At 38.4% G+C, this 22,511-nt stretch overlaps 2 protein-coding genes across 5 annotated transcripts; one reads left to right on the forward strand and one right to left on the reverse strand.

Annotated features, from left to right (window-relative positions):
* Positions 1-1,004: 1,004 nt before the first annotated feature.
* LOC131161950 (pentatricopeptide repeat-containing protein At1g09220, mitochondrial) lies at positions 1,005-20,655 on the reverse strand. 4 transcript variants are annotated; one of them, XR_009138654.1, is made up of 4 exons: positions 18,920-20,639; positions 10,876-11,035; positions 1,749-1,810; positions 1,005-1,380 (listed from the first exon to the last, which is right to left on the reverse strand). XR_009138654.1 is itself a non-coding variant. In XM_058118002.1 (2 exons), the coding sequence occupies exons 1-2, from the start codon at positions 20,529-20,531 to the stop codon at positions 19,052-19,054; spliced, it is 1,386 nt and encodes a 461-aa protein (XP_057973985.1). In that variant the 5' UTR covers positions 20,532-20,655; the 3' UTR covers positions 18,480-19,051. The 4 variants fall into 4 exon arrangements, 1 of the variants encoding a protein (XP_057973985.1); XR_009138653.1 differs by having other exon boundaries at positions 1,749-1,950; positions 18,920-20,604; XR_009138652.1 differs by having other exon boundaries at positions 1,749-2,168; positions 18,920-20,604.
* On the forward strand, positions 14,469-15,701 carry LOC131161750 (uncharacterized). Its single transcript, XM_058117709.1, has 3 exons — positions 14,469-14,664; positions 14,769-14,918; positions 15,553-15,701. Exons 1-3 carry the CDS (start codon positions 14,469-14,471, stop codon positions 15,699-15,701), a joined length of 495 nt encoding a protein of 164 aa, XP_057973692.1.
* Positions 20,656-22,511: the final 1,856 nt, after the last annotated feature.

The raw sequence follows: 22,511 nt of genomic DNA on the forward strand, positions 1-22,511 counted from the left end.
TGGGGGAAATTAACTGATATTTGGATGTTATATCAATTCTCTCTAGTCCTAATTATCTGTGTGTGTGTTTCATCAACTAAGATAAGGGTCATTTTTATACATTCAGGGGGGAGAGATATAATTAAAGATAATTATGGATGGGAGAGAAATTTTAGAGAGAAATGAGTAAGTGTAATCCCTAGAAATAAAGACCTATAACCTCTTTAAATCTAAAGAGCTGGGACATTAAACATTAGGGAGGCTTACCTATTAAAAGAAGAGTCTTGGCTGAATTAAGAACACACTACAATATAATATTCTAAAAAAGTATCAACTCTTTCCTTTTTCCTTGTTGCATTGCCAGGACTTGAATTTCATGCAGCAAATTCCTATATTACTATGACAAGCATTTTTATGAATGCATATTTTCACAACTACATGTAACTTTAATTATCGTATTCCTCACAAATAATCAAATCTTTTTATTTTTTGTATTTTTCTAAAAAATCGTGTTTGTTTTATAAGAGAATATATTAAGAGTATTTGAACGGCCCAACTTAAACTGAGAAACTAAATTGATGTACTTCTCATATATTAGGAACTAAAAATAACATAAATTATTATTATTATTATTATTAAGCACGCCAAAATGTACATACTAAAACAGAACGTTACATGCTATATTTACATATAATATATTTAATATATATAATGCTAGCTAGTCATGCACATGCTTATTAATTGAAGTGCAGAAGACCCATATGGACATATACCAATAAATCAATCTCGCACCAGTGTATGCTTTAAAACAACTTGAAAGCAGTGAGTTTATAATGTCTTCATGCAGTATAACTTGATTGGGGTTTCACTACGCAAAATTTGTTCTGATGATGATCAAATTCGTCTAGTACGGTAGCTAGTACAAAATAATTCACGAGGACCCTAGCTAATTTTGCTCGTCCAAAACGAGGAATTAGCATTTCCATGCATACTAAAGAGAAAATAAAAAAAAAAACGCAACGTCCTTGACCTATAAGAACAGGGGAAATTTTTGAATGGGGCAATTCTCAGACACAAGCTATTTTATATATATATATATATATATATATATATGTATGTATGTATGTATGTATATGTATGTCTGTATCAAAATGAATGAAACCCCACATTTTCAGAAATTCTTGAGGGTGTAATGGAGAATGTAACCAGAATTATATGGATCATAATTGTAGAACTTGTATGTAACAAATTAGAGGTGCCCCTGGCCCTGGGGTGCTTCTTGTGCTGCTGTTCTCACTCCAATACGACGCTGTTCAGTACTCAGATTGATCACGGTTCATCCAGAGTGACCGATGGCACAATCATTTGTTTTTCCTCCTGATCTTCTTGTGTTACATGAACCTGAAATCACGAAACCCTCGCATTGTTTAATGTCTAATGGAAATTTAGAAAACAGAAATACTTTCAAATCTAATCTATAAGAAAAAAATGCAAAATGATTGAAGTCAGGGAAAATAGAATTTTAACTGTTAATTAAATACATGTAATAAGAATCTGAACTCTCTCTCTCTCTCTCTCTCTCTCTCTTCTTAAATGAAAAGATGAGATGAATATATGTAAATCAATCTTTAAAAAGGTGAGGGCCGAGGAGGGGAGATTGATAAATTCATAAAGCCCACAAAACAGGTAAAACAAATTACAGTAAATAAAGCTTCATTACTGATTTTAAAAAGGGAGAGTAAAATACAGAGGAAGAAGAAGGGACACACTTGTCGAGGAGCATCCATTCCAGAGAACTGCTGCTGCTGCACTCACTTGCAGAATGAAGCATCTATAAACTCTCAACCACAGCATATATGATAAGTTGATTACATACAAAAAAAAAAAACATTATTACTAATTGTCTCCAGTTCATGAGGACTCTCCAGTTCCATCATCTGCAGAAAGTCAGGAATTTGGTGTCTCATTGATCTGCAAGTTTAACTTTCAGAAGAATTAATACCCAATCAATTTTTTCCTGACTTCTGTAGGTTCAAAGGTTATTCATATATACCGAGTATTCAGAAAAAAAAAAATAAATAAATAAATAAATAAAGCTAGGTCTTAAGATAACAAAATGGCTTCTTTTTTCCCATTTTCAATTGCAGGGTTTGAACTTTGAACCTCACGACTGCTTGGTCCAACCTCAGCTGCAACACAGGACATGTGCATAAAAAGTTTAAGTAGAAACTAAATAGGCCACAAGGACATACATGCCAGAATATGGGGGTAAAAAAAAAGGAACTTTAAGAAATATATGCAGTAGTAAACTATGATTCAATGTAGCAAATTCATTTGTATTGCTAATATTTGCAACATTATGGGAACTACCTGCTTGGAAAAAAAGAAATGAAGGAACTTTAAGAAACATATGCAGTAGTAAACTGAGTCAATGTAGCAAATTCATTAGTATTGCTAATATTTGCAAGATTATGGGGGATTTATCTGCTTTATGTTCATTAAAGTATGCTCAAATGCCAATCGGTTCACTTGCTTGAGTATTAATCACATGCCATTTGTCAAAGCAAGAATAGTTATTGCCAATGCAATTACCTAGCTTGTGCACTCTGATTGGTTCTTACAAACAAAAAATACAGATGAAAAAGAAAGGTTTCAAATTAATTCTAGAATCACTAAAGAAATATGTGGTAAAGGTCGAGGTGAGAAAGAGAAGAAGAGAAGAACAAAAAAACAAAGGGAAAAAGCAGGTGGCTGATTCTTGGAGCATAGGAACAACTCCAGGCCTGCCCTCTAATATATTTATACTAAAAAAGGCATGACAACAAAAATGTCCCCACTCACGACACCACAACTGCTAAAATAGCATATTCACTTATGACACTCTCCCTTGAGCTAGAGGTGTATAAATATCACCCAACCCTACCTTAATATAATCATTAGATAAAGCAGGTTTAAATAAATCCGTCATGAAAACACTGCCTGACTAACTGTTTTACAAATGGAGTCCTAATAACCTTCTTCAGCACATCCCTTACAAAATGAGGGTCAACTTCAATGTGCTTTGCTCTCATGAATAGTGGGTCGCTAACAATATAAATGGCAGCTTGATTATCTGACATAAGAGATCTCAACCTCATACTCACTCATAGCATGATTCATAGCCCAATATTCCACTTCAACACAAGATCTTGTTATGTTAGTTTGTTTCTTGCTACATCATACAACACGATTACCTCTCATAAATGTACAATACCTAGTAATGAAACTTTGATCATCAACAAAGCCAGCCCAATCTGCATCGGAGTATCCACGATCTCACAGCTTCTACTACATTTATATATCAAATCTCCACTAGGAGAGCCTTTCGATTATTGTAGAATCCTACAAATAGCATCCAGTGACTGTTCGATATTTTCCCATCAATTGACTCACAATCCCCATCGCAAAGGATATATCAAGTCTAGTCCAAGTCAATTAGATCAACTTACTAACTGTCTATACCAACATTTCAGCTCAATGTCTGGTTCAACATCCCTAGACAACTTCGCATTAGGAACATAAGAGTAACAGCTCCCAACATACCGATCTCACTTGCAAGCCCAAGACATATTTCCACTGAAATTGAGGCAACCCTTCTTACACCCAAGAAAGTAACACAAGATACCCAAGTCCTTAATTTGAAATTTTGTTTGAAGCCACTGCTTCACATCACCAATCCTGCTTGGGTCACTGCTAACATAAACTACTAGAAGTACCACAAGTGCCTCTTTTTTACAAGAAAGACCAAATTATCATTGTAGCACTTGATAGAATCAAATGTAGAGTCCACCACGCTAAATTTGTCAAACCAAGTTCGGGGAGACTGCTTAAGTCCATAAATGGCCTCATGCAATCTGCATACTTTACCAGCCTCCCCATAGCAACATACCAGGACGTTTAGTCCATGTATACCTCTTCTTGCAAATCTCCATACAAGAAGGCATTCCTCATATCTAACCAATATAAGGGTCAACCAAAATTACCTGACAACAAGATCAATAAACAAGCAGAATTTAGTCAAGAGGATATGTCTAAAAAATAATCCATACTATATGTTTGGGTGTGCCCCTTGGCAGCCAATCGAGACTTAGGCCATTTGATAGAGCTGTCAGGAACATATTTGATGGCATAGACCCAGCAACATCTAACCAGCACCTTACCAAGAGGAATATCCACCAAGTCGCATATCCCTCGAATGATGAAAGTATCCATTTCTACATCCATTGCATACTTCCAACCAGACATAGTAAGTGCATCAACATAGAGCAAAAGAACACATAGGATTAGGAAGGTGAAGAACTGAAAGATAATGAGCAATAGATTAAGCAACTACAAGTTTGAGTACCTTCACAGAGAACCATTGTCAAATCCAAATCACAATAGGATGGATCTCTATAACCAGAATTTGAAACAACAATGGGCAAAGAGACAGATGCATGGTGGTAGCAATGTCTGTGCTTGCCTTTTGTCATTCATAAATCCTTAATTGTTTCCTTGGGTGAGTAACTATGGATTCGGAAGAGGAACAAAAGTTTTCTAAAGAGGGATAAGAGTAGGACCAAGAGGATAAACACACAAGGGGGAATCAAAAATCATTGATGAACTTAAAATAGATTCTTCCAAGAAGGACCCAGCAACGGAGAAATAAGGTGTCCCCTTAAAAAAGATACATCACATTAACATATTTCCTGCAAGTTTGGGGATCATAACATTTATATCCTTTTGGAGCTGTTGAGTTACAACAAACACACATTTACCAGCATGCGGAGAGAAATTGTCTTGATCAATACGTTGAACATGAACAAAACACACGCACCCAAAGACACAATGCACAGCAGTGAACATGGATGTTTCTTAGTACATGATAGAAAGAGAATTTGTTCAAAAGGTCGTAAGAAGAGCATCTATCTATAAGGTTGTAGAGGAACATGTGTATTAAATGTTAATTCTGCAATGATTTATTTCCTCTCCCATATTTTTTACATTGAAAGAATACATTTAAATAGAAAAATTCCTATCCTATTTTGGTAATACAGATATCACAGCAATTAAGGATTTACATCTACAGCTAAAAAATTAATCTCTCACAGCTCACGCCAACACTCCCCCTCAAGTTGATGCATACAAGTCTCTGATGCACAACTTGTCGAGTGAGTTGTGAAACTCTTTGCTTGATACCACATTTGTGAGTATGTTTGCTAGTTAGTCTTCGTACTTCACAAATGGAAATCGAATTATTTTTGCTTCCAAGTTTTCCTTGATAAAATGTCAATCCACTTCCACATGTTTTGTACGGTCATGTTGGACTGGGTCATGAGATATTGCAAAAGCAGCTTTGTTGTTACAAAAGAGATCCATTCCTGAAGTAGAGGTGAAGCCTAGTTCAGTAAGTAGTCTCTTGATCCAGAATAGTACACAAAGCCCTTTTGCCATTCCACAGAATTCTGCTTCGGCACTGGAAAGTGCTACCACCTTCTGCTTCTTGCTTCTCCATGTAACAAGATTCCCACCCACAAACATAAAATAAGTTGAAGTAGATCTTCTGTCTGAGATATTTCCAGCCCAGTCTGCATCTGTATAGCCATTAATTCTTAAATGACTATTCTTTGAAAACATAAGTCCCTTCCCAAGAGAGGACTTCAAGTATCTTAGCATTCAGGATACAACATCCATATGATCTTCACTAGGATTATGCATGAATTGGCTACCTATGCTTACAACATATGCAATGTCTGGATGAATATGTGAGAGGTATATAAGTTTGCCAACTAACCTTTAGTACCTCCCTTTATCCGTCGGTACTCTCCAAGTCTGTGGTTTTGGACAATTGGAGTATCCACTGGCTTGCACTCCAACATTCTACCTCAGTTAATACATCCAACACATACTTCCTTTGGGAAAGAAATATTCCTTGTCTGAACTTGGCAACTTCAATTTCCAGAAAGTACTTGAGTCCTCCCGAGTTCTTCATCTCAAATTCGGTGGCCAACTCCTTCTGTAATCTGGATATTTCTTCTTCATCATCTCCTGTGATAATCATGTCATCCACATATGCTATCAACTCGGTTACCTTGACCAATTTGTGCTTCAGGAACAGTGTACGGTCTGAGTTACTTTGCTTGAATCTGTATTTCCTCATTGCCAAACTAAACCGCCAAAACCACGCCCGAGGCAATTGTTTTAATCCATATAGTGCTCGTTGCAATTTGCACACAACCTTGGTTTCAAATGGATGTCGTGTAGCCCGGAGGAAGGTCCATGTACACTTCTTCAAGATCGCCATGTAGAAAGGCATTTTTTTACATCAAATTGATGTAATGGCTAGTCAAGGTCAGAGATAACAATATCCTTACAGTGCTCAGTTTCGCAACTAGTGAAAAAGTATCTTGGTAGTCTACCCCATATGTCTGTGTATAGTCTTTTGCAACCAGTCTTGCTTTGTATTTTTCATCCATCTACCTTGTGTTTGATGGAAAATACCCATTTGCATCCTACTGCTTTCTTCCCTTCAGGTAACGGAACTATGGTCCTTGTGTCATTCTTTAGTAGTGCCTCCATTTCTTCCTTTATTGCCCGAGTCCATTTTGGATCAGACAAGGCTTCCTAAATTCTAGCTGGAACTTGACTTGAGGAAAGTACATGCACAAATGCTCTGCGGGGTTTGGATAATCTCCTGGTAGACACGTAGTTGGCAATTGGATACTGTGATCTTCGCTTTTCAATATCAGGAGAGTATCTATTCGGTGGCTTGCCACGATTTTCCCTGAAAGGTAATATATATCCAGCAGGAGTATTCAAGTCACTTGTATTTGAAGGTGTGTCTAGAGTGCTAACCTAAGGGATATTCTCAGGAGATGGGACTGTAGGTACTAAGGAATGGAGGGAGCTTGATTCAATTTCCGAAGGCGTATTATTTCCTAAAGATGTATTCTACTTTGTGGGCTCAACTGGCCTTGGACTTGGTGCTTCATCTGCCACTGTTTCACTGTTTGGCCAGTCAAAGTGCAACCAATTCTGCTCTTCATCTCGTGTTTCCTCCTTAAGAGAAGAATTGGGGGCCGAGAAAAAAGTGTCGAACTCCAAGAAGGTGACATCCATAGTCACATAGATACGTTGGGTAGAGGGATCATAGCACCGACATCCCTTCTGGTGCATGGCATAGCCCAAGAAAAGACAACGGAGAGCACACAGATCTAGTTTGGTTCGTTGATTTTTGTGAAGATGTACATAAGCCACACACCCAAATACTCGGGGAGGAAGCATTAGGGTTGTGGGTAGGGAGACATGGGACGCCAAAACCTGGAGTGGAGTCTTAAAATTTAAGACTTTGGAGGGTAGTCTATTGAGTAAATATACGGCGGTGGACACCGCATCAAACCGGTATTGAGTCAGCACATGAGCTCCATGTAGTAAAGCTCGTGTAGTTTCAAGAATATGGCGGTTCTTCCACTCAGCTACACTGTTCTGCTAAGGAGTCTGAGGACACGATGTCTCATGAACGAGTCCATGGTGTTTGAAATAGGTGCGAAAGAGTTGATTAACATACCACCATTATCAGAGCAGTGAATGCATAGCTTGGCTGAAAATTGAGTTTGAATCATTGCATGGAATGATTGAAATATGTGTAACACTTCATCTTTATGTGTCATCAAGTAAAGCCAAGTCATACGAGTACAATCGTCAACAAAAATAACAACCAACGAACACCGGACCCAATAGAGATAGGAGAAGGACCCCACACATAAGAGTGAACTAAAGCAAAGGGAATAGTGCTTTTATTCATACTTAGCGGATATGAAGTACGGTGACTTTTTGCTAAAATGCAGGTATTACATTTAAGGTCAGACAACTCCATATTAGGGAAAAGATCAGGTAGTAAATGTTTCAAATAACTAAAATTTGGATGCCCCAAACGTTGAAGCCATAGTCAGATTTGTCGTTCCTTCCCATCACTCTATATGTGATGAGCATGACTCACGCTGACGTCTTCCATATAGTAAAGCTCCCCCCCCCCCCCACCCTTCTCTTTTAGTACCACGCCCAATTATCTCCTTGGTGAGAATATCCAGAAGAAAACAAAATGTAGGATAAATTAAGACAGCACAATTTAATTCTGTCGTAATTTGACTAACAGACAGTAATTTATGCAAAAGCGATGGTACAAGTAACGTATTTTGATAATTGGAGGGAAGGAGACAAATACACAAATCCGGCCCCTGTGACCGGAGAGACACCCTTATTAGCATTTGCAACACTAGTGCGTCACGATGGAGATATCATGGCAAAATCGGCAGCTGCAAAAGTCATGTGGTCTGTGGCTCTGGAGTCAAGAAGCCAGGCACCACGATCAACATCACATGAGGAGATAACTAAACCAGAACCAAAGCTACTTATATTGGAGATAGGTTCCGCATTTTGGGAAGACTCGGCCTAGGGAATCAAGGAAAGGTGGGTTTCGGCTGATGCTACAGCCACCTTGCCCGTGTTCGCACCCACCAAATCCTTCTTTTTTTTTGCCTGCAACTCATACCACCAATCAGTATAGCCAATTTTTTAAAAACAATTCTCACTTGTGTGACACTAGTTGCCACAATAGGAGCATTTCATTCCACCAAGAACAGTCCGTGACTTAGAGGTTGTAGTGGATTTTCCGGTCAACTGGCTGGAGATCGCAGCAAAGGGTGAGGTGGCTGAAATCAATTTCAGACACTAGGTGGCCAAAACCGTGCCAGAGGTATTGTCGGAGTCGCCAGCGCTCATGACTACCTATCGAAGAGCCTCCCTATGAACATGAGCATAAGCTTGCTCGATGGAAGGAAATGGGCGCATCTGAAGCATATCGCTACGGATGTTGTCAAGGCAATCATCAAGACCATCAAGGAAGGTGTAAACACGATTCTCTGGGAGTATGTTATTGTAGTGATGGATGTCGGTGGCGCATTCCATCGGATTCGGACAGCGGAAATCTATTTCCCGCCAGAGTCCTTGTAGTTAGGTGTAAAATTTCTCAAGAGAGCTGCCACCTTGTCACAAGCGAGCCACATGTAGCCGAAGATCGTAGACTTGAGAAGTATCACTGCCATCAAAATAAGTCGTAGCAATGGCATCCCAGACTGATTTTGCAGTGGGAAATTGAATGAAATTACCAATAAGTGTCGAACCCATAGAATTAATCAACCATCCTTTGAAAATGGCATTTTCGGTACGCCATTTTCGAAAGGAAGAATCTGACTACAGCGGTGGTGAACAATCGCCGTTGATATAGCCTAGTTTTTCTTTACCGGAAATGTACATCTCGACAACTTGAGACCAAAGAGCATAGTTGGTACCATCCAACTTGATACTGATCGGTGCAGTAGTAGTATCGACGGTCTGGGTTGGGACTGAAACTTTGCTCAAAACTTCAGTCATTTTTGTGGTCAAGTTGGCTAGGATGGAGGAAGGCGAAGATGCATCAGTATGGGAGTCTGTATCGGCCATTGAGTGAGAGTGTGCGGTTGTTGAGAAAATTTTTTCCCTTATAATAATCAACGTGTGTTGGAGAGTAGACAAAACAAAAACAAGAGGGGTATAAATCCAGCTACGTCGCTCCAGAAAATTCAAAGATGCTGGTAAACAGCGCGTCTTCCGACAACGATGATGAGATCGTTGTTGCGTTGAAGGGACAAAAGAGCCTTCAGAGAGATCGGCGGCGAAGTGTGGTCACGACAGCAACAGCAGCGATCTGGTGGCCGGCGATGGCGAAGAGCCGAGGTCGCTGAAGCGTCTGAAGGGCTAGGACGTGTCTGTTAGGTGAGTTTGCTGAAGCGTTTGAAGATCAGACATGTTGTTCACAATCATGGTGCCGTCGAGGCAAATCGGGAAGGTTCTTGGCTGGTTTGGGGGGCCCAGTCAGGGTGTCTGTCGTTGCAGTGATCGTGTTTCCGGAACACCTTTGCTGATGAGGGGTGTTTGTTGTCGGCAGTAGCAGGGCTGGCGGTTCCTTCATCGTCGTCATCGTCTAGTGGTTCCTTCGTCGGTGCGGTAGCAGAGCTGGTGGTTCCGTCGTCATCGTTGTTGTCTGGACAAGAGCTAGCTGTTCCTTCTTCGTCATCGTCGTTTGGCAGTTCCTGGCGATTAACAGATTCACCGGATAATTGGAGCAAAGGTCCTACGACCTTGCTCTGATACCATGTTAATTCTGCAGTTAATTCTGCAATGATTTATTTCCTCTCCCATATTTTTTACATTGAAAGAATACATTTAAATAGAAAAATTCCTATCCTATTTTGGTAATACAGATATCACAGCAATTAAGGATTTACATCTACAGCTAAAAAATTAATCTCTCACAGCTCACGCCAACATTAAAGAGTAGAGACAATGCTGTGTCAAATAACTGCCTATTTTCTCATTCAGCTACTCCATTTTACTGAGGCATATGTACATATTTTTCTGAGGGGTATGTACACATGATCTTTGATGAATAATCTCTTTGGCCAAACAAAAAGATTGGAGCTCATTTTGAACAAATTTAAGTGCATAATCTGAACAAAAATTTAATACTAATTACAAACTATGTTTTTTTTTTTTTTTGATAATAGCCAAACTATGTTTTTGTGCGCTGATAAAATTAAGTCAATACATTAAGAAATACAAGCTGGTCTTTTAACAAATAGATACAGGTCATATGCAAAAAATCATCCACAAAGGGCACAATATACTCATAACCAGTCAAATTCTTAACTCCACACAGACCCCAATATCTCAATGAATAAAAGATAACAATAATGTACTACAAGATTAGACTCTAGGCAAAAGACATCTTAATATGATATCCTAATTGAGACACAAAACGAGAAATAGACTTGAACAAACCTGTTAAAGTTTTTGAAGGATGGATGATCCAATGAAAATGCCACTGATCTAGATAAACACCATCATTAGAAATAGAATTGGATCCACCACCACCATCATTTAAATAATACAATCCATCCTTCTCAAACCCTCCACCAATCTTCTTCTTTGTTCAGGGATCCTGAACAACATAGTGAGAAGGAAAGGTCATAAAAACATGTATGGTGGTTAGTTGAACTAAATAAAAAGGGTAATTTACACATTACACATCTATAACACAAAAGAACGCGGAATAGAAGGAAATGAAAGAAATATTACCACAAGAAACTAGCGTAACCGAACTGTCAGTAAGAGTAACATTAGAGTGTAAAACAATGGATTTCAAGGATTGAAATAAATTAGGATTACCACCAAAATCATTAACCTAGGGTGAGCAAGTTGAATAGGCAAGAAGCCCAGCTATCTAAGCGACAATAGCACTAGATATAGAAGACTGAATTTGGAGTTGTTGAACCATGCAAACAAGATAGTTACAGTCTTCTCGAGACGCGACAGAATGACATATGAGGTACTCAATTCCCTAATGGAGTGGCTAAGTGCACTTGAAGTGTCAAGGGTAGACTCACCCTCGATGAGAGACTTATTGACCACCCAAGTTGGTTTCCCATAAAGATCCCAACAACAATTGTTTATCCTTGCCACAATGTGCACAAATGCGAGAATTGCCAAAACGAACTGTCATCCTAATACACTATCTCTACCACAACCACTATAGAAACCTCTTCCTTGCCCTCTAAAACTTCCCTTATTACGGATCTTACGGTTAGAGGCAGTGCTAACCATGGGGCTAAACCATTACAAGAATAAGCTTGAGAAGAAGAATTAAAATCATTTTTGGGGATCCATCGGATTCTAGCATTTGCTTCATCTCATCACCAAGAATCTAGTCGTTGCACGCCAATGCATGCAAGACAACAAATTAAGAGGAGCAAAAGCAAATACAAGAATCATTTTTGCTGATTTTGAGGAGCTTCTCCCCTCAAGGCATTCGCTTACTCTTGGATTTGCATTGTTTCCATCAATCCGAACTAAAAAGTGAAGGTTCATAAGATGAATAAAAAAGGTGAGCTTTAAGAGAATACACAAAATCAAGAAATAATAAATTAAGAAGATAACAGAAAAGCAGCGACGGGAAAAGTTCCATTTTCTAACCTAGTGATGATTGTTTCAAGGAAGTTTCATCTCAAGAGTCATTGGCACAAAATCATCCTTAAATCTAAGACAAAATCTCAAAAATTGCCAAGAAAATGATGAAAGGAAATCAGTGCTTCATTGTGAGAAAGAAAAGGTAGGAGAGAGAAAAAACAAGGCCACATCCAATGAGAAAGAAATAAAGTGGCACACAAGGACGAGAGCCAAAATACAACACACATACTCATCCAATTTTTTATATAGGTAACCTCCAATTCTCAACATCCTAACAAACTGATGTAATGTTCATTTTTCCACCCATGCATCTGTTTTATACAAAATAAGTCCCTTTTAAAGATGACTGGAATAGGAGGCAAAAAAGTGAGGTAAGGGAACTCAAGTCATCCCCTCAAAGGTATGAGTGCCTTATCAAGTAAGGGGTTCCTCACAAAAAAAGGAAATGAGAGAAGTGAATCATAGGATTTGTAAAATTGGGGGGATAAAAAGATGAGTAGAGAGATTGGATTAAGTAGAGAGAAGGTGATAAGAGAGGAAGATGGGACTGGAGCAAGATAGATGAAGATAGAGAGAGAAAGGATAAAGGCAGCAGCAAACTATATTATTGTAAAAATGATCCATCCAAAGAGAACCCTCTTTCCATCTTTACAAGGCTATTTATTGATGGCACATCTAGCTTCGAACCCTGATTACAATGGATTTGAGATTCACACAAACTTATTCCACAATTCAAACTCCAAACTATACAACTGCTCTTGGGTCCTGTACCTTCAATTGTGTCTTAACTAACTTCCTTAAATTGTGATTCACTGATCGATGACTCAACCCAGGCGACATCCTGCCTGACATACATGGGCAATCCACCTTGCTCTGGTTTAGGCCAAGCTGTTAATCTTCATTAAGTTTTAGATGGATGATTATCTTCCTCCAGTTGTTGGCCATTTAGGCCAAATTATTGGCATATGCCTAATCCCCATCGAAGTAGCTTCTATAATGGGTACATATATTTGGCGCAAACAACATCTTAGCCTCAATCTTTGACATTATCTTGCTTACACATTACATCCTTGCTAGCAATAATTCAAAACTACTAACACAAAAAAAATTAGATTTCTTGGATCGAGAAAATAAATCTAATGGGAAAAATGGTGATAATTGCAAATAGGAGGGAATAAGGGAAGGTATATCCAGTTATATAGCCCCAGCCTAATGGGTCTTCAATGGACCAACTACGTACACACACAAATAGGGTCATGCTACTTTTTTTCTGTTTTTCATAATAAAATTTCATTCATTAAAAAAGAAACTATTTTAGAATACCACTTCACCTAAAAGCTTAAGATGTTAGGTTTGGGGCCAACAATGTATATCATGCTTAACAGTCCCCTGCACATGCAGCCTGACAGCACATGGAGAGAGAAACAAATGATAAACAACCCGCATTATAGGGAACAAAATAATTCTTAACAAACAAATAATGAACACGGGCAACAAGACTAGAACCTAGGACCCCCTAACAACCTGGTTCCAATACCATGTTAGAATAACACATTACCTAAAAGCTTAAATTGTTAGGTTGTGGGCCAACAATGTATATCATGCCTTACAAAAACAAAAAATATAAACTTTGGAGGACAAGACATCCTCAAGTAAACAACTAAAAGTACTTCTCTCGAGTCACTTTGGAGGTCAAACAATAAAATTAACCCAAAAAAATTCCCAAAAAGTGAGCTCAAAAATAAGGGAAAGAAAGCTACTCTATTCCATTACAAGTGCAAAGATTTAGTTTTACAATTTAAGATTTGTGCATTTCTCTCATTCCACCATGTCCAAAGAATAGCATAACCCACACACATCCATAAGACCATTTCCTTTTTTTATCTTTCCCATGTCCAAAGAATAGCATAACCCGCACACATCCATAAGACCATTTCCTTTTTTAATCTTTCCAAGACCCCAGTACTTCACCAAAAAGAATTCATGCACACTGTGCCAGCTACCCATGTTTCACCAAAAATAGAAAACAGGGTACACAAAACCTGTCATGCCGACCAACAATGGATAAAGAAGGGTGCATTGGTTCATTAGACTCTTAAGTACAGCATACAGATATCTGGGCTGACAGCTTTATAAGGTCTACTTATTTGAGTCATTCATATTAATGCTGTTATTAGTCAAAGTCCAAATGAATCCTGATTTTAAAAGGACCTCAGCCTTCCAAATGACATTATTCCAAGGAAAACAGAGGGAATTGAAGATTAAAATAAATGTAGAAATAAAAACTTAGGCAAAAAAGAACCAAAACAATCCCTGACCAAACCCTAGAATCACCCCTCGAATAAGGAAAAGAAAATCCAAATCGTTCAGCAAGGTGATGAGCTCATCAAACTAGTGTTTATAAGATTATGGCTAAGGAGTTATCTAAAATATTGGCTAATGTTCTGGAGGACACTATCTCTCTCAGCCAGAGTGCTTTTATAGGTGATAGACAAATCCTAGATGCTGCCTTGATAGCTGATGAGGGGGTTGAGGATGCTGTTCAAAGAAAGAAGAGGGGTCTTGTGTTGAAATTGGACTTTGAGAAAGCTTACGATAGGCTGAGTTGGAGTTTCTTGGACAAGGTTATGGCTAGAAAAGGCTTTAACCTGAAGTGGAGGGGAAAGGAATTAGAAGCTGTTTATCTTCTGTGAAATGTTCTGTCTTAGTTAAAGGCGAGGCTAAGTCTTGGTTTTGTGCATCTAGGGGTCTAAGACAGGGGGATCCCCTTTCTCCATTTCTCTTTGCTATTGTGGTAGATGTTTTCAGCAAGATGGTTGAGATAGGTGTAGACAAGAAGGTTGGTGGAGGGGATAAAGGTAGGTTATGAGGATTGCATAATTTCACACATTTAGTTCCCTGATGATAATATTCTCTTCCTTTGTGATAATGAGAGGGGCTTCTCTAATTTGTTGACTATCTTACAAATCTTTGAGAAAGCATCCGAGATGAGAATTAATGTTTCTAAGAGTGGCTTGGTTGGTCTTAACATTAATGTGGATCCTTTTCTTAGGCTAGTGGAGTGTGCCATTTTGACTTGGCCTATTACCTAGCTAGGTGGTCCCTTAGGTAGTAACCCCAATTAATGCCGACTCTTTTCTAGGACCCTGCTTTTGAGAGAGTGACTAGGAGACTGAGGCGGTGAAAAGCAGCAATTTTCACTCTAGGAGGTTGTATTACTCTCATTCATGTTTGTTCATCTTCTATGCCTTTGCATTAACCTTCTCTTTTTAGGATCCCTGTGAGATAGGTATGGAGGCTTGAGAAATTAATGAGGGATTTCTTATGGTCGAGTGTGGAAGAGGGTAGTAGAGATCATTTTGTAGGATGGGAGACTGTAGGCATAAAAGGGAGAGAGGCTTGGGTCTTAGTAACTTGGTGTCCCAAAACATCTCTTTGGTGGGGAAATGGTTATGGCACTTTCCTTTAGAACCTAATTCTCTTTGGCATAAGGTATTTGCAGTAAATTTGGAATACTGCAAAATGGGTGGGATGCTAAAGTGGGAACAAATATTACTAATTCAATTCCTTGGAAGTTTGTTTCTCAGATTTATGATTATTTCCTTCTGAAAGCCCAATATTCAGCAGCAAATGGGCACTGAATTCGCTTTTGGGAAGATCATTGAGTGGGGGAAATGCCTTTTTCTATCACGTTTCGCAGTCATTTTCAGTTATCTATTCATTTCTGCTTTTCTTCTTTTGCAAGGAGATGGACTTTCTTGGAATCTCCATTTTGGGAGAAATCTTAAATGAGAGAGAGAGAGAGAGAGAGAGAGAAATGTGTTGGCCCTTTTGACTAGGTGGCTTGATTCTTTCATGCTCATTTGGGGAGTGATAAGAGGGTTTGGAGCTTAGACACTTATGGGGAATTCTCTTGTAAATCCTTTTTCTCTTACTTGACTCATGACCCAACTGCAGATATATTGTTTTGTATCCAATGATTTGGAAAGCCAAAGCTCCCTCAAAATAAACGCTTTCATTTGGACTGTGAAACTTGAAGGATCAACACCAATGATTTGATCCAGAAGAGAAGACAAAATAAAACCTGTCACCGGACATTCGTGTCCTTTGCTTGAGGAGTGGAGAGATGCATACATTTGTTTCTTCATTGCATTTTCATGATGGCTATTTGGAATAAATTTAGTATATTTGATAAGAATTGGGCATGCCCCTTCACATTGAAGCCATTTTGTATCACCACTAGAGGTTTTGGTAAAGGATAGGATAGGAAGGCTTTTTGGCGATGCACTGTCATGGCTATTGTTTGGTGTGTTTCGTGGAGAGGAATGCTAGAATATCTCAAAGGTGTCTATGTCTGTCTATTTCTAATAATTTGCTTTGGAGTAGAATGGTGTATCTTGCATCTTGTGGGTGTCAGCAAATGAATTCTTCTGCCATATCTCTTTGGAAGACATGCAGCAGGACTGGTTGGCTCTATTGCATTGAGTTGGTTTGGGTTCAGTCTGGAAGCTTCGTAATTATTTTATTTTGATGTAAAGGGAGGACTTCTATTCTCCCCTTTTTTCCATCTCATTTCTTTTCCTTGTACATTCTGCTCTTTCTAATAATTTTTTTTTTGTCAAAAAGCCTAAAAAAATAGCTCATCAAACTCTTTTTCATCAAGGTTCTTAAGAAAGCAGAAATTGTAAATACAATTGCCCCCTGTTAAGAATCAAAAGATGACATCAAGGCATTATGGATGAAAGAAAATATGAAATGACAAGGCACCAAAGCCTCTGAGGTATTCTCATAGCCATTCCCATTTTGAAGTGAGTGAGAGTAAAAAACAACTAGGCAACTTGGGAAACAAACTTCTCTGGACTTGCATGAGAGACACAGACACTCCCTCTAATATACCAACCATTCCAACAAACACAATACTTCTAATCACCTTGTACTAAAGGGGATTCATCTTTAAAGGGATTCTCCATAACTGTTTACTAACTAAAGAAATGTTCTCAAAACCACGTTACCAAGCCTCAAACCCCTTCAACATTGGTCTACTAATCACATCCCAACTAGCAAGGTCATCCCTCTTATCATCTGTCAGGCCAGACCAAAAGAATCTCTCATAAGCCTCTCCAAAACACTCGCTACCCTCAAAACTCACAAGAACTCTAAAAAAAGATAAAAATATAAAAATGGATATTAGAAAGGGGAAGGATTAATGAGTATAATATGACCTCCTATCAATAGATACACCCTCTTCCACCCCTCCAGTCTCCTATCTATACACTCTTGTGACAAGGGCCAAGCCAAAGATCTGCAGCCAGCTAAAGCCTCGTAACCGTCCAAAACACTGTGATCCATATTAATATTGATCACCCCACTCTTTGCCATGTTGATCTTTACTCCCAAAAAATCTTCTCAAGAATTCTCAACTAAGAACCTTTCAGAATTTCATAGCACTATCTTCAAAAAAATATATAGCATCATCTGCAAATTAAAGGTGAGACAACTCCACCCACTCCCTACCTATCATAAAACCTCTAAATTACTGCAAACCTTGATCATTGGTTATCATTCTACTCAAGAAAATATATAGTATCATCTGCAAATTGAAGGTGAGACACCTCCACCCCCTCCCTACCTATTACAATACCACTAAATTACTCCCAAACCCAGAGCATGGGTAATCGTTCTTCTTAATCATGCTATTTGTAAATAGCATTTAAGAAATATATTTAACCATATTAAGAAATATTTTTCATCCCATGTTGACAAAATCACCGAATTCATGGCCAATAACTGCATTACATGCAAGAATATTTCTTAAATAGCTACAAGACAAGATTCTTATAGATATTTTCTTGCTCAGTTTCAAGCTATCAGGAATAAAAGTGAAAACAAAAGATGACAAAAGAAAAGGGAGGTGTAAGGCAAAATATTCTCTAGCTCTCAACAAAACCATAGTGCTGCCTCATTTTGAACTTAGAAAACATTAGAAAAGAGAGAAAAATATAAGGGAAACCACATTTTTATTTTGGTTGACGACTAAAGTAAAAATAAATAAATAAATAAATATATATATATATATAATGAAAAAATATTTGATTTCAACATCACTAACCTATGACTTTCCATGACTTTTTAATCATGTCCAAATAAATTGTCATTTTTAAGGTATTTGATATAAAGAGAAAGTACAATATAAAAAATATTTCCTTTTTATTTTATTTTTCTTTCCTTTTCTTAGCCAAAACCCTTGATCCAAACAAGCCACAGTGGCTCCATCTGTGTTAAGGATTTTGCTAGAGAAAATGAAAGGAAAAGAAAGCAAGATATGGTTCATTAATTTGGATCAAAGATTTTATGAGAGAAAGGAAAGGAAAAGAAAAGAAAATAAGATGAAGATCAATTTTTCATATTTTCTCTCTATGTTAATATAAATTAGAATGAAGATTTATTCAAATATGGTTGAAAATCAAGAAAAATCAAAGGTTAATGACATGTAAAATGAAAATTTTGCTCACCCATTCACAATATATTTTTTTTTCTCTCATTTTCCAAGACAACCAAAAAAAAGGGGGGGGGGGGGGATTTTTTCCTAATTTTCTTCTTTTCCTCCATATTTTCCAAGAACCAAATGGAGCAATGGTGTTTCCAGTTTCCACCACCTGCAATGATCAATAACCTCTGATCTGTGAGCAATCTTTGGCCAATTCTCCCTCATATCCTTTTGGCATCTTTACGGTATGTGGAGATATCCATGAATACTATTTTTATACAAATAGGTGAGACAGCACATTCCTTTTTGTATGTGTTTCAATGGGAGGCAATCAAGATTCTGAAGCTAGATGAGTGATTTGGGGTTGCTTACCCATGCTGGTAAGTTAGGCCCTTAAGACCTTTGCATTTTGGATTTTTTGATAGGTAACTTGAAGCATGGCCACGTTACCAAAGGCACAAACCCCATCTTTCACTTCATTTTGTTCATCTATCGATCAGATTGTCAGACCAAACTAAGGCCTTGAACTTTGGAGGCATTACTCTTGTCCATCAATCTTCTCACCCTTGTGGCATCATCAAATCTTCCACTACCAGAAAAGATGTTGGACATAAGAACATAATCCCCACCATGTGCTCTCTCCATCTCCATTATCTTCTCTGTGACTCTCTCTCCCATCTCAATATAACCATGAAAGCTACAAGCACCCAAAATTGTCCTCCAGATGACTACATTAGCAATCTCAGCAGGAATCTCAGAAGCAATCCTCTCTGCTTCATCCAATCTCCCAGCCCTCCCTAACATGTCTATCAAGCAACCATAGTGCTTAATATCTGGAATAATCTGATATTCATTTGTCATTTTTCTGAAAAATCCAAGCCCCTCCTCAACCAAACCTCCATGACTACAGGCATGTAGAATGCTCAAGAATGTGATTCTATTCGGCCTTAGACATGCCTTCGCCATTCTCTCAAAATTTTCAAGCGCATCTTTCGCCCTCCCATGCATTGCAAACCCAGATATGATTGACGTCCAGGACACCAAATTTCTCACATCGGCTACTATCTCCTCAAAAACTCTAGACGCACTCCATATGCACCCACATTTTGCGTATGCATCTATGAGGGAATTCATAATACGGATGTCACGTGTTGTAAACCCCTTTTTTTCTGCATAGGCGTGGATTGATTGACAAATGGGAAGGGCCCCAAGACCTGAAATGGCAGGGAAAATGGCCAGCATAGTTACTTGGGTAGGTCTTACGCCTTCATGCCCAACCATTGTCCCAAACAAGGAGAGTGCCTCTCTCGGCTGATGATTCCGCGCGTATCCATCAATGACACCAGTCCAGGAGACAACCGTCCGGGTTGGCATCCGAGTGAAGAGAGAGCGAGCGAGGCTGAGCTCGCCCCACTTAATCAAACCAGTAATCAATACATTCCAGCTCACGGGGTTCCTGTGAGGCATTCCGTCGAACACTATTTGGGCCTCCAGCAACGACCCAGAAGTACAGTACGCATCAACCAGAGCCGTCTGTACGTACACGTGGGATTCGAAACCAGCTTTGAAAGTGAGAGCGTGAAGCTGAACTCGCCCAACGGCGTAGCGGAGATTGGTACACGCCTTAAGCAGGAAAGAGTAGGTGAAGCTATCAAAGGAAAGAGAAGGAGAGAAGGATTGCAGGAATTTGAAAAGGAAGAGGGATTCTTGGGGGAAGACACCCAGGGAATAGTGTCGGAGGAGAGCATTCCAGAGCGGCATGTCGTCGGCGCAGCGGCTGCCGGCGGCGGTCAGCTGAGAGTGGAGTTGCTGAGCTGGGCGGCGTTCTGAAGTCTGTTTGAGCAGGAGAGAAAGCATGTGAGTGCGTGTAGAGGTGAACGCTATGGGTTTGAAGCACGAAGAAGGTGAAGCCCGTCTCATTCCTCACCACAAAAACCAGAGAGACTCGGAGCTTTTGTGATGGCCGGCTCCCCGATCTCACCATGTTTGCTGCAAATGGAACCCCTTCAATTTACATCAAACAGGGAATTGCTTTCTGAGAAGCACAGGCATTGAATTAAAACCACCATGTCGTTGAAATGAGACTTCTTTCTTCTTCTGCCCGTCCTCTTGAAGAGAATATAAGTCTGATAATTACTTTTTTTCAAAAAAATAAAGTAAAACTTATACATTGTTAAGAAAAGTATAAAAATTAATGTGCCAAACTCTTTATTTTTTATCACCATAAACATTATGTTTTATCTTTATTGCCTTATAAAAGGGTTCTCTTTCTCATTTTGATATACACACATAAAAAAAAAATGTTTGAAGTGTGTAAACGAATAGAAAAGATGAGAGAAGAGGAGAAATACAAAGAAAAAAAAGATATTTTGTAAGATTGGTTCTAAATCATCTTGTAATTCCTCCTAAGATAGTAAAATTTTTTATCCAATTCACCCGTAGAGTAGGCATAACTGAATCCACATAAAATTTTTGTCTTATCTCTATTTATTTTTCTGCATATTTTACAACACGGTATGAGCACGAAACTCTAATTATCTGAGATATTTCTTTAAATTTTATTTAATTTATTTCTTGTAAGTTTTACTCTATAAGAGTATAATATTCTTCATAAGAGAATATGTCTTTTAAATTTTAAAGTGTATCTAAAAAAGATGATAAGATAGACCTCCTGAAGAGACTATGTATCTAGTCTCCAGAAGAGATGGTAAATACCTTGTGAAGAGGGTATATTTTTAACTTCCCAAAAAGATGTTAAAATCAACCTCCTAAAGAGGTGAGACATTTATCCTCTAGATGAGGTAGTACATTTAACCTCCGGAAGAGGTGGTAAATTATTGCTCATTTTCATATTGTAATTGAAATCATATTCCTGAAGAGTACGAATTAAGAAAAAAAAAATGTTTCTGAAGAAACTGTTGACCTAATAAGTCACGCCCAGTTTTGATCATAACAAATACTCTTGGTGCTGATGGTTGTACTAAGGCTTGCATGCAGGTTCACTGTTCACGTGTATTAGGATTGAAAGACATACCACAATGGTGTGCGGTGTTCGTGCCAAAAAATGAAGTTTTCTGTGTTATATTTGTATTTATCTTTCATTTTCTTCATTCTAGGATTTAATATTTATTATGAACTATACACCCTATGACCTGTAATATTTTGCATCATGCAAGATAGGTAGGTATGCTCATATTAACCCTAGTTGGACTTTAGATACCTACACTCAGTGCTTATAGTCCTCAACATCACTTATTATATCAGGGGAATCAATTCAAGAAAAAATGGACTTAATGAAAATCTTGAGAGAGTTCGAGTGACCGAACCCTAGACAAGTCAACTTGTTGACTTTAACGAATCTTCCTCGGGCACCTGAACCTTTTTGAACAAATCTTCCTTGGGCACCCGAACCAGTGTCAGAACACTTTTCAACTACCCGGGCACCTGAACCTTCACGTTCATTATGGCCTCGGGTGACCGAATTAGTTAGTTCGGTTAACCAAACTTAGCTTCGGGTGCCCGAACCTCGGATAGAATGCTACTGACTTTGGTTCAGCCAACTGACCCTGATTTCGGACACCCGAACCTTTAAAATTGATTTTTTAACTGAGTCTATTCGGGCGACCGAACTAAAGATCAGCCACTCGAATCTCTCAGGTTAAATTAATTTTTACTGCAAATTAAATGGATAAATGAGGTTAATTTTTCTAAACTTCCCATTGAGTCCCCAACGGTCAAAATTTCCTCCTTGTCTTTATATACATGTTCATTTGCAATAATTAGCAAGTATTAGCAAAACTGATTAGGGCCAAAATTCTCTCAAATTCAAAAATCTTAGTTTAGCCTATATTACTCTCATATACTCAAAAGCTTCATTTTCCTTAATTATCCAAGAGTTGTGAGTGTATTTAGAGTACTTGTGCTTCATTCTTTATTTGTTTAAATACTCTCATTTGTTTGATTG

This window comes from Malania oleifera, chromosome 8 (assembly GCF_029873635.1).
Source record: "Malania oleifera isolate guangnan ecotype guangnan chromosome 8, ASM2987363v1, whole genome shotgun sequence".
Lineage (NCBI taxonomy): Eukaryota > Viridiplantae > Streptophyta > Magnoliopsida > Santalales > Ximeniaceae > Malania > Malania oleifera.